The sequence below is a fragment of the Odontesthes bonariensis genome, chromosome 20, assembly GCF_027942865.1.
Source record: "Odontesthes bonariensis isolate fOdoBon6 chromosome 20, fOdoBon6.hap1, whole genome shotgun sequence".
NCBI classification, from domain to species: domain Eukaryota; kingdom Metazoa; phylum Chordata; class Actinopteri; order Atheriniformes; family Atherinopsidae; genus Odontesthes; species Odontesthes bonariensis.
Window position 1 is genome coordinate 28146564 of NC_134525.1, and position 17864 is coordinate 28164427.

Sequence of the window (17864 nt, forward strand, 5' to 3'; positions counted from 1 at the left end):
AGGTGCAATAGTTTCCATGCAGCAAAATGTACACACAGTACAACTATGTGATCTGTCCCCACAGGACAAAAGAAGAATCCAGGAAGACATCGCCAAGAAAAGGAGACAGATTGAAGAGGAGAAATTGAAACTCCAGTATATAAAGGTATTTTTAAGCTTGCTCACACAGGTCATCTATAGGTCTGATTCTACCTTCTAAATGTCAAAGACAAGACTCAACTGATTTCTCATTGTAAGCAGTGTTGGTCAAGTTACTTTTAAAAAGTAATTAGTTACAGTTACTAGTTACTGCTCCCAAAAAGTAATTGAGTTAGTAACTCAATTACCACATTGTAAAAGTGATTAGTTACTCAGCAAAGTAACTGTGGCGTTATTTTTTATGTTTTATAACGCTGTTACGTTCTATAACATCTTTAACATCAAATATGTTTATATTAACTGATTGAACAATAAAAACACTATATACAGTAATTTAGAACATTCTGTATTTATTTGAATTCAATAGATTGCAGCCTGCCATATGATGCAGAGAAATAAAAACATAAATATTGAATATAAAATGGTGATGGTGGTCACCTGTTTCTGACCCGAAAAATCGAGTGTTGTTTTGTTTTCGAGTGGCTCCGTCTCCTTTGCTGGGGCTCACGCTATCTGCATTTGGGCGGGGGGTTGGGTTAGCAGCTGCAGAAGCAACAAGTGCTTCATATTCACATGGGTTGATGTAAGGTGCTTCATTAGATTTTAGTTACTTGAGGCAGACGTGGATAAAGTTTTTTTCCCTGGGCATAGCGTGCATGTTACATACACATTCTTGCCTTTTATCTCCACGAGTGAGAAGTAGTGCCGGTACAGTACTTCCAGTTAGAGAACGCTACCTTTGAATTTCCCTGACTCGTGGCCATTGTCGCTGTCTTGTGTGTGTTTAGTAGTAGTCGTCAAGGCGTGCAGTGAGACAGCGTGAGCAGGTCATCCGCCCGCCCAGCCAATCATCATCGCATTTGCAACGGTGTCATCATCCCCACCCCTGCTCTCTCCAGGCAGCATGCAGCTGATGTGTAGCCTAAAACCTACAACCAAATTGTAGTAATGCGCCACTTTATATTCTCAGTAACGATAACGGCGTTGTAACGATGGGAAAAGTAATTAATTAGATTACTCCGTTACTGGAAAAATAACACCGTTAGTAACGCCGTTATACTTAAACACCGTTACACTTATACGCCGTTACTCCCAACACTGATTGTAAGTTACAATATATTACAGTACAACTTGCATGTGACTGCACAATTGTCACAGATAATACATAAATAACTCTATATAAATACAGAAAGTAGGAAACCGAAATATTTCTGTCCAACTTGAATTAGACATTGACCAAAATAAATGAAAACGTAATGCTTCTAACTTCATTTATGTGACCTTATCTAAACAATTTTATTACATGTTCAAAACTGTAATTTAAATGATAAAAATGCAGAAAAATGGTTATCGTAGCTGCAAACCATGCTGGTAAGAAACCTGGTTGATGGTCACACATGACCAAATTCCTGTATTTACATCCTTTCTAGAGTCCTTGGCAGGCTAAAAAGTCAAAACATTTTCACAGACATTTAAATGTAAAACTGACAAACAAGGCTATTTTGTCCCATTGGCATATGTATTGCACTTTAGGTTGGAGGTCAATCTGCCAGAAACTGAGCCATCCATAGTATGGTGGGATCAAGGCACATCTTCTACTACTTTATTAAAAAAAAAAGCTCCAGTAATTCGCCACATTATATATCAGACATACTGATGAATATGCAATTAAATTAGCATATTACTTCAACTATTCACCTGTAGAAACATACAAAAATACCAGTTGAACATTTTTACTAACATTCTCTCAATATGCCATAAAACGACTTGTGGTGGTTATTTCAATACTATTTATAGTCAGTCAAGGTTGAAAATTCAACATTTTGTCAACATTAATCAGGAAAAACAGTAACACAGGCTGAATCCTTCATAATGCTGCAAGACATATGATTCTCATTCCAAGCGTGTCAAATAGGGTAGGATTGTCAAAGTCTTCAGCATCTCTGATATACAGAATTGCCCTTTGGTTTTAGTGTTCTGCCGCTGTGTTGGATACAGGCAAAAAATAAAAAAAATAAAAAACCTCAGCACTTGTCATTATGAACAAAACATTTTATTAACCTACATCATGGTATCATTGCCTTGAGCCAACACAAAAAAAGCCCTTCTTTTCTGGTGCTTCTCGTGAAATTATTATGAGATTTAGTTTCTCGCAAATCTTGCTAGAAGGCAGCTTGCTTGCAAATACCTAATTAATCTCTATTAAAAGATACAATGGATCAAAAAATATTGGACAGCATTTATTAACTATTCAAAATATACCTCATGTAGCTATGTCATTTATAAACTTCTTCAACAACAGAAACAGTAACAGCAGAAAAACATCTAGAATGAAATGTATAAACAGATTTGTGTCATTTGTGGTTCTAACATCTTATTTCCTGAAATGCAGGACAAAGCAGAGTAAAAATGTTATTCAGTCAAGCAATGAACAGAAAATCCAAGGACTCCCATGAGAAACTCTGGGATGAGAGTTTTGTTATTTCATTTACTGTCTAAAAGCTAATAACGCCACAGCAATATCATATCAGATATTTCTCATTTATGGCTTCTCCCTTTGCTCCTCCAAAGGTACTTTGGTACTTTATAATATTGTTCTTACCCTAAAATAAGCTATCTCAGCTGAACCAAAGAAAGTTCATGTATTTTCAACTACAGTCGTCTAAATTAATGCTAAAGTAGATCTCTTATTTTCATATATCTCTATATATAAGTACTACACTTCACTTCCATTGGACTGAACACATTTGTGTGTCTTTTTGTTCCTCAGGCTTTTACGTCCTTCCACTAAGGCTTCAGATCAATAGAGTAGACTAAGCACAGAATACAAAAACGAAGGATTGCTTTCTCTGCTGTGAACACCATTATTTCTGCCTAGTATTCCAAGATGCTTTTTCTTCTCTTACAAGGTTTTTAAAATATGAAAATACAACAAAACTACGTTTAATATTTAGCTAAAGTTCCTGTGTGTGGTGTTTTTGACTGACAGAAAAAAGCCCTTAGGGAGCAATGGCTGATGGATGGTCTCAGTCAGCAATCGGAAGAGGAACAGGAAGCCATGAGGCTTCAGGCTCATGATGAACAGCAGCAGAGTGATCAACTGCAGAGCAACATCCTCAGGTAACCAGACCCTTAAAGCACCAGATTATAGTGAATATGAAATTTGGTGGAATATTGCATTTGGTTAACTGATGCTGGTAAACGTGAACTGAAACATCAGAGATCCAGTCTGCCTGTTAATTTTACATTGTATAGTTTGACTTTTTATCGCTACGGTTTATGTGGATTGAATCACTTTTTAAAGAAATGCTCAGTGGCCATTAAACACACTGAAGTTTCTGGCACAGAGATATTATTAATTGGATTGTATTGATTTGGACTAAATGTGATCACTTGCGATGGGATTTGAATTTAACTTGTTTGATTTGTTTTTAGAATTCCATAAGATTGTATCTATTGTGAATTGGTACCAAAAAACACTGCAAAGTTTTAACAGTTTAGGTTGTGTATTGTAAGCAATAACTGAAAACTTTAACTTAGCATGGTTTTAAAAATACTATTCGAGTATCCCGTGAAACTTGACAAGCTTCGTCTGGAAAAACTCAATAAACTACATTAAATCTCAAGGTATATTTGCTTGTTACAGTGAATTGACAGCTACTTAACAAATATTCTAATTGTTAGAGAACTACAAGAAGACAGAATACAACTGAAGACTGTCACATCACAATTAGAGTTCTGAAACACAATCCTAAAATAAATATTGCATTTGATTAATTTGTGTAGTATAAAATACACCACTGTGACATCTACTTTTTGGATTATAGTTATAATATTGTGAGATTTGGCCACCATCAAATGTGTTTGCGAATGGCTGGGCTTTGAGAAACATTTTCTATAATTCAAGCTGTCTTAAAGTCCTGACTAAAATCAGTTTTAGTAAGTTAAATGAGTAAGGGCTTTTTGCAGAATGGAAGGTTGTGGGTATTTTGCCAATGGCTCGAAATAGAGATTGGCTAGAATCACTCTTTGGGATAACTTCACTCAATAGAAATTAGGTCTTACAATGTTGTTTAGTTGGCAATAAAATGCTGAGAAGCTTTCCTGTCATTTCAATTTTTTGAGGTGGTTAAGGCAGACTTATATAAATTATGATTTTTTATAGTCACAAATTTGCACAATAGCATATTACAATACAAACTTCTGCCACATACCTGTTTTGCTGCAAAAGAACAGAGCTTGTTAGAATCTCAAGTAACCTACCTGTGGTACCACATGGCTGCAGCACAGTGTCTCCTCTCTTCTGTGTTTTCATAGATTACATCCTCATACAGCTGATTCCCAACTAAGTTGCTTTCTTTCACATATTTTTCAGTTTCTGTAATCAGATGGCGAAACGAATAAATTCAATTCAATTCAATTCATTTTTATTTATATAGCGCCAAATACAACAAATGTCATCTCAAGGCACTTAGATAGTAAGTCCAATTCAAGCCAATTGGAATTCAATTAATTAATAATAATCATAATTCATAAAATAATCCAATTCGTTCATATAGAGCCAATTCAAAAACAATTTCCTAGCTAAGAAAACCAACAGATTGCACTGAAAACTTTTTGTTTTTCGGTCCAATCTCCCGGCCTGAGCGTGCCTGAGGCGACTGTGGAGAGAAACGACTCCCTTTTAACAGGAAGAAACCTCTGGCAGAACCAGACTCAGGAAGGGTGGCCATCCGCCTCGACCAGCTGGGGTTTGAGAAGACAGAAAGGGGGGTGGGGGGGGAGGGGGGAGGGCGGCGGCGGCACTGTAACACCATTCAAAGGATATCTGTTGGAACAGGGAAACACGAGTTAATGACCACAATAATATCACATATACATAAAGAGAGTAAAGTGAGGAAAGGTGTGACAGATGAGGCCCCCCAGCAGGCTGGGCCTATAGCAGCTTAACTATGGGATGTTTCAGGATTACCTGAGCCATCCCTATTCAAGGTAAACACAAGAAACTTGTGCTAACGAAAAAATAAATAATAAAATAAATTCAGAATGAACAGCGGTCAATTAAAAATACATGTTTGGCCATGGCCCCTTGTGAGGCTTCTGCTCTACAATAAGATCCTAAATTTTTTAAGCACAGCATCATCTGACAGAATCTCCATTCAGTCAAGTTAATGGAGCGAACAAAGTGCAATCGTGTTAAAATGACAAAGATGTTTTGTTTTACCTGGTGAAGAAAAGTATCCTGTATGATACATTTTTGTTGTTCAATAATCTTAACTAAGTAGTTACTTAATATTGTTCACAATTCGGCTGAAAGCTGCCATTGCACCTTATGCTGCATACACTTACAACAGGGAACTCATAATCATTGAAATTGGATCCAAACCCAAACTTTAGAGGGGTTTGTTTTGTTTCTCTGATTATGACAGACTCTTTCAGTGTACATTATATGAAATTGTGTAGTTATCTTTACAATGGGGGCTGCACACTGGTGTGGTGGTTAGCACTGTTGTCTGACAGGAGAAAGGTTCCTGGTTTGAATCTGGGCAGAGGCATTTCTGGATGGAGTTTGCATGTTCTCCCCATGCATGTGTGAGTTCTCTCAGGTACTCTGATTTCCTCCCGCCATCCAAAATATGCATGTTTGGTTAATTGCTTCTTGATCCCATCCAGGGTGTACCCCTCCTTTTGCCTGATTGCAGCTCGTATAGGCTGCAGCCCTCCCGTGACCCTGAAGTAGGTGTAGAAGATGAATAGATAGATAGGCATTTATAATGGGGAGGCAAGGTGGGGTGGTGGTTGTTACCTTACAGCAAGAGTCACTGGTTCTTGGGCCTTTCTGTGTGAAATTACATGTTCTCCCCATACCAGCATAGGTTTTCTCTGGGTACTTCTGCATCTTTCCACAGTCCAAAAGCACACATGTTTGAATTGTTGAGTGTAAACTGAACATCGGTATTATTGAGACTGAGTGTGGTGGATTGTGTTGTGTGTGACGGGTTGACGACTTGTTTAGGGTGTCCTCTCACTCAATGGCAGCTGGTGAAGACCAATAAAGACAAATGAAGACCACCTATTACCTGTGCATGCCTATCTCCTGATTTTGCATTTCTAATTTCCCCTTAAGAAATAAAATGATTAAAATGATTAAAAACAAGCAACAGTCTAGATAAGTTAAAAGATACCGTGCAGATTTCATGCATAGACACATGAGAAAATAAATATTTTTAACCTGGAAATTATAAATGTCTACATTTGGTGAAAGTTTAATCTCCACTGGCAGTTTGTTCCACTTGTTTGCAGCATAACAGCTAAATGCCACTTCTCAATTTTTAGTCTCTGGACTGGACCAGCTGACCTGAGTCCCTGGATCTAAGAGCTCTGCTAGGTTTATATTTTCTGAACATATCACAGATGTATTTTGGGCATAAACCGTTCTGGGATTTGCAAACCATCAGCAGGCTTTTAAAATCTATTCTGTGACTGACTGGAAGCCAGAGTAAAGATTTTAAAACTGGTGTGATGTGTTCAGATCTCTTAGTCCGGGTTAAAACTCTAGCAGCAGCGTTCTGGATGTGCTGCAGATTTTTAATGCTCTTTTTGTGAAGTCTAGTTAAAAGACCATTACAGTAATCGAGTCTACTGGAGATGAATGCATGGATGAGTTTCTCCTGGTCTTTTTGGGAGAGGAAACCTTTAATTCTGTTGATGTTTCTGAGTTGGTAAAAAGCTGCCTTGTTGACAGCTTTGATGTGTCTGCTGAAAGTCAGATCTGAGTCTATCAACACTCCAAGGTTACGAACTTGGTCAGTGATTGTAAGTGTGATTCAAGACCAGAATGTACCTCAAGATTTTTATGCTCATTCCACTCCACTAAAACCCACTGATCCCAGCCCTCTTGTAAATCACAGCTTATTTTTTTGACTGTCCCGGGGAGGTGGGGGACATTGAGTCCGAATGGGCCTCCATTGTTGAGGCGGCTGACCGGAGCTGTGGCCGTAAGGTGGTCGGTGCCTGTCGTGGCGGCAATTCCCCAAACCTGCTGGTGGACACCAGTGGTAAGGGAAGCCGTCAAGCTGATGAAGTCCTATCAGGCCTTTCTGGCTAGTGGGAAGCAGCTGATGGGTACCAACAGGCCAAGCTTCCACGGAGAAGCGGAAGATGATGAATGGATGGATGGATGGATGGATGTTTTTGACTACTACAAGTCACTATACACAGCTATCATCAGGACTCTCTTTCCTCTCCAGTTGATTTAAAATAATGCAGCTTGACTCATTACTGGGACAAGAATGCATTAGCACATCACCCTTGAGCTTGCCTCCTTGCACTGGTTGCGTGTTAAATTTCAAATATGATTATAAATATGATTTTGAAATCTTTTTGCTCACATTCAAAGCCTTAAATAGGCTTGCCTCAAAGTACATCTCAGACTTACTGATCTTGTTAGATCCCTCCTAATCACTTAGATCCACAGATAGTGCCCTGCTAACCATACCCAGATCATAGTTTGTGACAGAGAGATCAGTCTTTTTGCAATAGTGCCCCCATCTTATGGAACTCTTTGCCCTCGAAAAATGGGAACAAGTCTGTAGCTACCTTCAAACCCTCCTTAAAACTTTCCTCTTTGAGAAAGTCCCGTAATGTGGTAATCTGGTAATGTGACATTATGTATCAGAATATTGTGTCTTTCAATGTCATGTTGAAAGTGATACCTAAATGTTGTCATGTAAGATCTAAGAAGACTGCCATGATTGCTTTTAAGTAAAAGTACTATAGTGCTCATTCAGACAAGAAGCAATTGTCTTCAGTTAGTGTCAGATCAGAGCAAAGTAGTTGATGTTTAAAGTCATGTTTTCCATCAGTATATGTAATACATTGTGAGCAAACAAAGCCATACTACCAAACATGCCATATTTAAAAAGTCTTGTATTGCTTTATCAATATTCCTTAAAATAATCCCTGGTGTTGATAGGAAATTCTGGAAATACTATTTAATATATTTTCCATTCATTAACAAAGTTCATTACTCTCTTTTACAGAATAGAGAAGGAGATTGAGTCATTGGAAGAACAAGAGCTCAACATTTCTGCCAATGAAGAGGCAGTTCTGAAACGATTAAAAGAAGTGGAGAGGACAGCAGAGGACATTATTAAGGTAGGCTCAAATCAGATAGCCACCTTTTAATAAGCTGCATGTGTTACTTACACACTGATGTGTGTTGCTTATTAATTTAACTAAAAAAACATTTTCCTGTAAACAAACATCAATTACATGGAAGACTGAACTGAATATATATATACCTATATATATATATATATATATATATATTTACACATGTAGAATTCAATAATGTTTTGATTTGATCTGCTAAGATCAAATCATGATATTATCATAAGTCAATGATTTAATATTGTTTGAATACTTGTTTGATATAAGGCAGGTTAGGCTTTTATTATAAATTGTCTTTGCGGTACGCCCTGGTAAGAAGTAAACCACCGTTGTGACGCTGACACCCGGAGTTGAACCTGAAGTGACCCTGCTAAGCCACAAATCCTGCCTCATAGTATAGGTGTTAAACAGGGTTCATATCCACATTCTTTCCATGAAGTGACTCCTCTGTTGACTGCATGTAAGTGTTTAAAAAAAATACTCTATGTCTCTAAATAGAATATTTATTACCTTGTTATGTTGTTGTTTCTCGTGAGTGTGTTGTCTCAGTTGTTTGTTCTTAATCTTCTTCAAGATAGCATAATGTCGATTTTGTGAACAATGGCCCCGTGTAGAGTCAAATACATCCAAAAGAAAGGCATTCTTTAGGACATGTCAACAGTGCTGTTGACAGGTTGTTCCTATGAGAGAACACTGTTTCCTCAAGTCAGGGTTTAAAAAACCAAGATGGTGATGACCAAAATGCCAAAATTTGTACTTAATGATATTTAATAATGTATGGGGTGACATCAAAGTCGTTATGCCCGTCTTACACACAAACTATGGATTGAACATATACGATATCTAAAAAGGACATATTTACCCCCATCTTTTTTGAGAGTGTACATTTGTTCAAGTTTTTATGTGGTGTTACAGATACATACTTAGAATGAGACAAAGATGACAAACCCTATTTACACACTGTTTTATAGCTGCACAAATGAACATCCCCACACTTCCGTAAAATCTTTTACAAAAGTTGTCTGCACTACCAGATGTTGTGTGGAAATCTGAAATCCTTGTTGTGCTGATGCTGAGTGAGCCTGATAATGTAGTACATCCACATCCATTTGAAGACACACTTTAAGCCTGCAGCTCTTTGACACAAAAAAGAACAGAGTGGACACCCTGTATTGCTAATTGCCAGAATGTTTTTTCCCTAAAATGTTTTGAACACGGGCTGCACAGTGGTGTGGTGGTTAGCATCGTCGCCTCACAGCAAGAGGGTTCCAGGTTCAACTCCCAGCTGGGTCCTTTCTGTGTGGAGTTTGCATATTCTCCCTGTGTATGCGTGGGTTCTCTCTGGGTACTCTGGGTTCCTTCCACTGTCCAAAAACATGCATGTTAGGTTAATTGGTGTCTCTAAAATAGTCCTTAGGAGTGAGTGTGGTTGTCTGTCTGGTTTGTCTCTGTGTGGCCCTGTGATGGACTGGTGGCCTGTCCAGGGTGTACCCAACCTCTTGCCCATTGACCGCTGGGATAGGCTCCAACCCCCCCGTGACCCGACCGACGGATTCATCGTGTATAGAAAACGGATAGATGTTTTGAACACCACACAATAAGAAACAAGAAATATACAGGTTGAATGCAGGTTCTCTGTAAATTAATATTTACATAGTTCTAATAGGTCACAGGTGGTAATAGAATGTTTGGAGCATCATGCTCATTATGCTTTTAAAGAAAGACTAGAGCATGAATGTAAACTGCAGTGTGATGCTGGCTTATAGTGTCTCTGAGTTTAGAGTTTGATACTGAATCACTGATGCAAATTTCAGCTTGATTTCCAGAAAATCTTTAATGTTTTCTTTGGTTAGTTTTTTTAATGGACATAGCAACAGTTGCTCTAAATATAGACCTGCTTATTTAAGCCAAACCTTGTTTCTACATATAGAGTTGTTCAATATAAAACAAATCAATATACTCTGGACATGATGGATACTGTCAGTTTGCTTCAACCTATGATTTGGAGAACCTCAAAGCTGAAACTTGTTGGGATATATCATTCCTGAAAGTTGTGGAAAATATCAAAACAAAGCCAAGTTCATTTGTTGTCACAACCCAACTGTCTGACTGACAATGTTATAGTATTGTTGTAGATTAAAGTTGTGGGACTAGACTTTAAGTTTTCAACTGTATAAACATTTTGTTAATATTATCAACATTATTATTAATACCATATACCAAACTTAATTCCCAAGTACCGAATATCAATGTTTTTCTACTTAATGTTAGATTTCATATGATTTTGAAATCTTTCTGCTCACATTCAAAGCCTTAAATAGCCTTGCCTCAAATTACATCTCAGACTTACTGATCTTGTTGGATCCCTCCTAACCACTTAGATTCACAGATAGTGCCCTGCTAACCATACCCAGATCATAGTTTGTGACAGAGAGATCAGTCTTTTTGCAATAGTGCCCCATCTTATGGAACTCTTTGCCCCTTTGCCCAACTTCACTCTTTGAGAAAGTCCTTGGCAATATATTTAACACATATTTTATCATTTATCATCGTGTTTTTGTGAAACTTCATCCAACGCTAAATCACCTTGTTCTGGCTTTTTTAACAATGTTAAAGGGACATTATGTAATTTCTTCCCCCATCTAGTGGTGCAATTTTATTTTGCAAAGTCGAATGAATTTGCTCTCTAGCGCCTCACGTTTTCAAATGTGCGTTGCAACTTCTTGAACTACGGCAAGCGGAATGTGTCAAGATTCAAGAAGCTATAGCTTCAGACTCAAGGTCCATACAAACAAAAAGACATCAAGACACACAGTACAAAGGATTACATAACACACATACAACAACACTATAAATACAGATGACAGATAACATGTCAGATAACATAAGTTGACATAGCCATTGGTGTGAAAACAATGCAATTAGTCATATTCCGGGAGTTACCGGAAGTGACGTCGACGCAGCGTTAGCATTGGCAGCGTTAGCATTAGCAGCGTTAGTGACGTCACAATGACGTCATTTCCGCTTGCAGGCCTGGCGGGGAAATCGCGATTTGATGGGCTTTATGTCCCTCTCGGCACTTCGTCGTTTTTCATAGACCGGAAGGACATGGCAGCTTACCCGCTCTATGTAGATACAGACAAGTTATTCTTCACTCAGGAGGATAAGTGAGATTTTTGACAGAGATCATTTTACACCAATGAGGACTAACTTATGAATGAATATGTTGATTTGAGCTAATAAATGACTTAATTTATTACATAGTGTCCCTTTAAGAAAAATTCATTACAAATAATACTTTATTGATATCATCTGGTAATGTGACATCATGCATCATAAAATTGTGTCAATGTTATATTGAAAGTGATACCTAAATGTTGTCAGGTCAGATCTAAGAAGACTGCCATGATTGCTTTTAAGTAAAAGTACTATTGTGCTCATTCAGACAAGAAGCAATTGTCTTCAGTTAGTGTCAGATCAGAGCAAAGTAGTTGATGTTTAAAGTCATGTTTTCCATCAGTATATGTAATACATTGTGAGAAAACAAAGCCATACTACCAAACATGCCATATTTAAAAAGTCTTGTATTGCTTTATATTCCTTAAAATGATCCCTGGTGTTGATAAGAAATTCTGGAAATACTATTGCATGCTGCCTGTGGCTCTGCCTCTAATTTCTCCTTGTTTTTAACAAGAAGCACTTACTCAAGACTGGCTGGGTGTGCTTATTTCACAAGAGGCTGCTTCAAGGGTACAAGGTGGCAGGTAAATCAATTGCTCACATGGTAGTGTGCGGTGTGAGGACTAACATGCTTGATTTGTCCTTTATTTGCTGTCTGAATTCAAAATCAAGGACACAAATCACTGTGACATTAACATTGCATAGTCATAGACTGCTGCTGCTAAAAATCTTTAATCCGTAGCTCTGCATTCATTTTGAAGTCTTGCTACTGTGTCAGCTTTGATCCACATCTACTCTGTCTTCATATGTAGGACCTAAACGCAGAGTTCGAGGCAGGTAAAAACTCTTAGCATTTTTGTGTGTTATGTTTGATTTATTAGTTGCTTAATGTCTTTATATACTTTAATAATGAACACTTTTGTGAAAACTATGTTGTGTAAAATATGTTAGATAAGGCTACATTCACTTTTAAGATGTAAGAGTATTGTTATAATAATTGTTAAAGATTGAAACATCATATTGTTTAGAATAAATGTTGACATACTAACCTTTTAAGCCTTTGCTGGTATAATTTAGGCACCGAGAGGAATAACTGGTTGCTCATCTTTTTAGGCCCATTATTTTCAGATCACGATTGAAATTTCTGTCATTTGGTCAGCTCTAATAATTACTGAAATTCATAATTTATTGGCTAATAATGTTGTTATTTTGGAAATGAATTTCAAAATACATAAAGTAAAAAAATGTGTTAACAACAAAATTGAAATCCAAAGTCCAAACTCACAAAGATGGGAAGAATATATGCATTTGGAACACCGGTGTTTTTGTTGATACTTCTAGCTTTATTCATTTTTTCCCCCACCAACGTGTGAGTCTAGGCAGAATTAAGTGATTTTTCCTGCCCAAGTTTATGAAATTCTATGGCTCGATTAAATTTCTGTACAGATCTTTTTTTAGAATGCAAAATAGGACATGGGCTGATAAATAAATGCATGTTAAAACAATACTAACCGTCCTGAGATAATGATGAGGTTTGAATCTGAGGCCCAGGCTGTAAAGTCCCTTTCTCCAAAAATGTTTGAATAGGTATTATTATTGAAAGATTTGCCCCATATTCAAAATCTAAGTGGACTACATTTATTTTGCACAATTAGACATTCACACTTAGCTTTTGTCTGTACTTAATAATTCAAAATGTGGCTGCTGGTTGTGCAAAAGGCAATATGTTATGTGTGTTACCAATTCCACACAAGACAGTCTAAAATATAACTACAATATGACAGTTGGGGCAAGAACATTGCTGGTCATTTGATCTATACTCAGGGGGCACATTGAGCTATATATTTTTTCTCTAGCAATCACATGCCAATTAGCATTTAGAGGATGCTTGGTGCAGCACATTAAACTTAAGGGGTTTTGGAGACATATAGTTTAACTAATCTCATCTTGTCTTAAGCTCCATGTGAATATCTGTGGACCCACAATCACAAGCTTTATATTAATTTTCTAACTATACTCATTTAGCATATTTTCTATATTATCAAATAATGGGCTTAAAACTTTAATATAAGCATCATCAGACTGTAACTATGAGTATTGTCTAAGACCTTACATTATACTGTTATACTGATGTCTTTAAATTTAGATTTAAAAAAATGAATCTAACTTTGCTGCTTTTGACTTTGTACTGTTTAATCTTTCTTGTTGTATTGTTTTTCTGTCAGATGTGACACATCACCCCTCTTCGCCATTCCCAGATTTTCCATTGTACATACCACAGGCCCAAGCAAAAGCCCATCCAGTGTGGGAACCTGGTAGTGATGAAACAAAAAGAGGTATGAAAACTGGACAGGCTAAAAAAATATATGTGTTTTACAAAATAATCATAGACTAGTCAGGACTAGTCTGTTTTGAAAAAGTGTAAAATGGGAAGAAGTTGAAGATGTTTGCGATGCAAATATGCTATTTTTATAGCTCAGCTTCATAAATATAATTTATGAGTCTTGGTTCCTTTGTGTTATTTGAAAAGTTATAATTGTACAGAATATAAACCATAAGGCATTTTACCGGAAAGAGAATAGCACATTTCCATGTGTACCCATTTGGAACTTTGCTCACTCCATGTGTTTCAATTTCTATTTTTCGTCTCTGAAGTGTATTGTCATTAATCTGACATTGGTTGTAACAGTTGTTTGGTTTAAGAAAATTACAAATTACTTTTCTCTCAGTTGACATAGCAATACATCTGTTGACGTAGATTCTCAGTCATTCAGGTCATAGTAATCTAAACGCTTGAATAAGGACAACTGAACTCCTTCTTGGATCTTGAAGACGCTCCACCTCTCCTCCGAAATGCTTCTTCAGTTTTAAACTAAATGATGGGGAATATCAACTTATATGCAAAGAGTGTTGTTACAGTCAAATGTGAGCAGAGGTGGAGACTGTCAGGAAATGGCTGAGAATTCATAGGTGAAAATGAGTTAAATGAGACAGACATTGGTCAGGGGGTTCAATGACATGTGACTGCAGCAACCTCTCTCTGCTTATGAGCTGATACTCCCCACCATCTAATTGAGAAGTGAAGAAGCCTTTCGGATGAGAGGTGAAAAAGGTCAAAGAAGGAGTCCAATTGTCTCATAGGATAACAATACATCAGTTAACTGTCTTATCTCTAATTGAATTTGCTATATAATTATTATATGATTTACCTTTCTAGTATTGGTACTAAGATTGTATTTATCTTTTTTTCTCTATTCTAGCAACTTTTGCAATTGAGATAAATGTTGAACATGATAAGAGGACAGGCAAAAGTCAGGTGTTGTCTACAACAACTATAAACTCAGAAACCATCCAAGAGAGGGGTTTAAAGATATATGATGATGGCCGCAAGTCTGTATATGCACTGCAGTCAGATGGAGACAAAATACTCAATGGAGTGGTTGGAGAGATGACAACCACTGAGGTGGAAGACCTTCTGCATCAGGCCACAGATGAAAAGGTGCCCACTGGGGTGCAGTACCATCAGCCTGTGTACTCTGTTCCCTACACAGGAAACAGCAGACCATCAACACCTGGAACTCCAAAAATAGCATTGAGACAGAATGCAACCTCTTTTAAAAATGGATCTGACCAGTGCATTCAAGACCAGGAACAAAAATTGCCCCAGAAAATCCATCAAGATATCCCAGAAAAACCCAAGAATGACAAGAATCCAATTCCACAGTCAAACATTAGCGCCAAAACTCCACAAGGACTCACCAACAGCAATATGGATGTGAGCAGTCCAAACTCAGCAACTCCTGTTTCAGTTACAGTCAGGTCTGAAGGAACGCCTGCACCTGTGCAGCCAGCTTACAGAGCTTTAGCAAGTCATAGTTCTTCATCAGCAAAACCAAAATCTGGAGTTGATTCTAATGCCTTAATGGAGTGTTTGGGTGATTGTAACAGACACCCACCCATCTGTGCAGAAAACATCGCCCCTGTGAACCTGCCAGAGGAGCAAGAATCAGAATCCATCACCATGATTTTCATGGGCTATGAGAATGCTGCGGATGAAGAAGAAGAAGACATTCAAGCTGAGTTAGTTATTATAGGTAACGGTGATGAAGATGATCATGACGAGTGTGTTCAAAATAAAAGTGACGAAGAGAAATATCTCTCATACCATCCAGAGGGGTACAAAAGCCAAATCTTCCAACCCAAAGTAGGAATAGCTACAGTCTCAAGTGGTAGAGACATTATGGAAGACACCTACACAAACTGGGAGGATTTCGAGCTCCACAAGCCAACGTTCATCCACAAGGCAGGAAAGCACAGCTCCTAGTTACAAGGGCAGGGGATGGATGAAGCTGCAAACACAGGCAGCATCAATTTGGAGAAGAGGAAATTCGATTCTGTATTGCTGTGAAACCAGAATGTAGGGATTGAATTTTACCACTTCTTTCTTTCTTTCTTTCTTTCTTTCTTTCTTTCTTTCTTTCTTTCTTTCTTTCTTTCTTTCTTTCTTTCTTTCTTCAGTCCTTGGGACTTTGACATTCAAATAGCTTTATTGCCATCTCCTGGCCAATTATTTTCATTACATGACCTTATTAATCCAAGTCAGATTTTCAAGTCTAACCAATTGTAATTAACTGGTAACGCTGTCTAAATTGTTATACGCTATTAATGCTTCAAAAGGTATATGTAATGTTCTATGAATGATATAGAAATGGAATTTATTAATTTTCATCAGTGCTCTCAAAATTAGTATTAAACAATATTTTTCAAGCTTTGACCCTCTTAAGTTGCAGCATTTTCTTTATACAGCACAACACAATCTGGCCAAAAGTACTATAAAGGAACTCACACTCAACCTCTTACTCTGGGTCTGTTTCCTGGTTTATTACCTCGCTTAAAGAAATCTCAACACACTTACACACATATATTACAGAATATTGGTTGTTTCTTTATTTTTCAACAAGTCACAGTTGGTTCTTTATTTCATGTTGACAAGACAAAATTGAAAAGATGAGGATCTCATTGAAAGCCTGTTGAATACTGAAGGCTGACACAGTAGCACAGTTACACAGATGGTGCCAGAATAATATGTCCAAGAATGAGCAGAATGTGATGAGAATGAGCTGTTTTATTCAATAATTTTTGTCAATCGAAAGGGTAGATCATGCTGCTACAATTTGTGGGCAAGAATTTTTTTCTTTTTAATTTCAACTGTAACTTTGTTAACTAACTGCGCTGTTAAATTGAAAATTAAAGAATTAATACATTATCCATTGTTGACTGTGATGTTTTGTCCATGATGTTTGCCAGATAATTTCAACTACAACTTATAATATCACAACATCAAAAGAGTCTTTTTATTCTTGCTCATACAAATGATTAATTTCAGTCTAACAGACATTGGCAACCTATATTTATGATGAAAGTAAGATTGATAATAATTATAATTGTATAACCAATCGTAAAACTGCAAATAAGACTTTAATTCTCAGTACTTACACAGAGACATGTGTAAGCAGCAGGTTAGCTCACAGTCCCATCTGCAGGAAGTGGCAGCTGAGAGAACAGAACGTTGGTGTTCTGTTGCTCATCTCAAACACTTGTCCTTGGTTGTTTTCCATTCCTTTCTGTGTCTCGGTGCAGTAATATGAAAAGAGGAGACTACATAGAGAGGTTTGGAAAAAAAACACACTTATATAACAGCTATTTCTTAAGCATGGAAAAAAACTGAAGAAAAAAACATGGCCATCCATTATTATTACTGTCACTGAAATTCATATCCAGTCTCTATTTTTTGGTGTATTGAAGTGCTGCGTGAACAGATTCTACTTTTTTCCTGTAGATGAACATATTATTCTTACTATTTTCTTATTTTTTTAGTTGATGAAATGTTTCTTATTAGATTTCCTGGAGTCATTAAGTGCAGGCATGATTTTTGTTTCCTCTTAAGCAGATCGAAATTCAGTAGAATCTCTAACCTCCAACTCTAAATGATGACTCTCCGTCTCTGCTGAGAGTAGCATTGCGTCGGATAAGATATGTTGATTTGAATTTATTTTTAAAGGACATTTCTTGGTGCCGTTATCAAGATGTGCTTTATCCCCACTATATTGATATGGATCTACCAAGTTTTGGTTTGGACTGTATCTTTGATGTACCTTGAGATGACATTTGTTGTTATTTGGTGCTATGTATAAATTAAACTGAAATTAAATGCTTTTTGATCTACACTTTGATTAAAGAGCACTAACCCAAAGTTTGAGCACAGAGCTGCTTGGTTAAGATGATGAAAAAATGTTGGACATATTTAGATTAAACATATTTGTTGATTTTTTTTTTTTTCATCTACTCTATCTATCACATTTCTGATTCAGTTT

General features: G+C 37.1%; 1 protein-coding gene across 2 annotated transcripts in view; it reads left to right on the forward strand.

Annotated features, from left to right (window-relative positions):
- palmdb (palmdelphin b) overlaps positions 1-17864 on the forward strand; it is a 56516-nt gene that overhangs the window by 13468 nt on the left and 25184 nt on the right. The window contains exons 3-8 of one of the 2 annotated variants that reach the window (XM_075452159.1): positions 65-145; positions 3128-3258; positions 8181-8295; positions 12303-12327; positions 13716-13826; positions 14751-16952. In XM_075452159.1, coding sequence (XP_075308274.1) covers positions 65-145; positions 3128-3258; positions 8181-8295; positions 12303-12327; positions 13716-13826; positions 14751-15814 — 1527 coding nt within the window. In that variant the 3' untranslated portion in view covers positions 15815-16952. Of the gene's footprint in view, positions 1-64; positions 146-3127; positions 3259-8180; positions 8296-12302; positions 12328-13715; positions 13827-14750; positions 16953-17864 lie in introns of those variants that run through there. The other variant, XM_075452157.1, reaches the window with a different exon arrangement.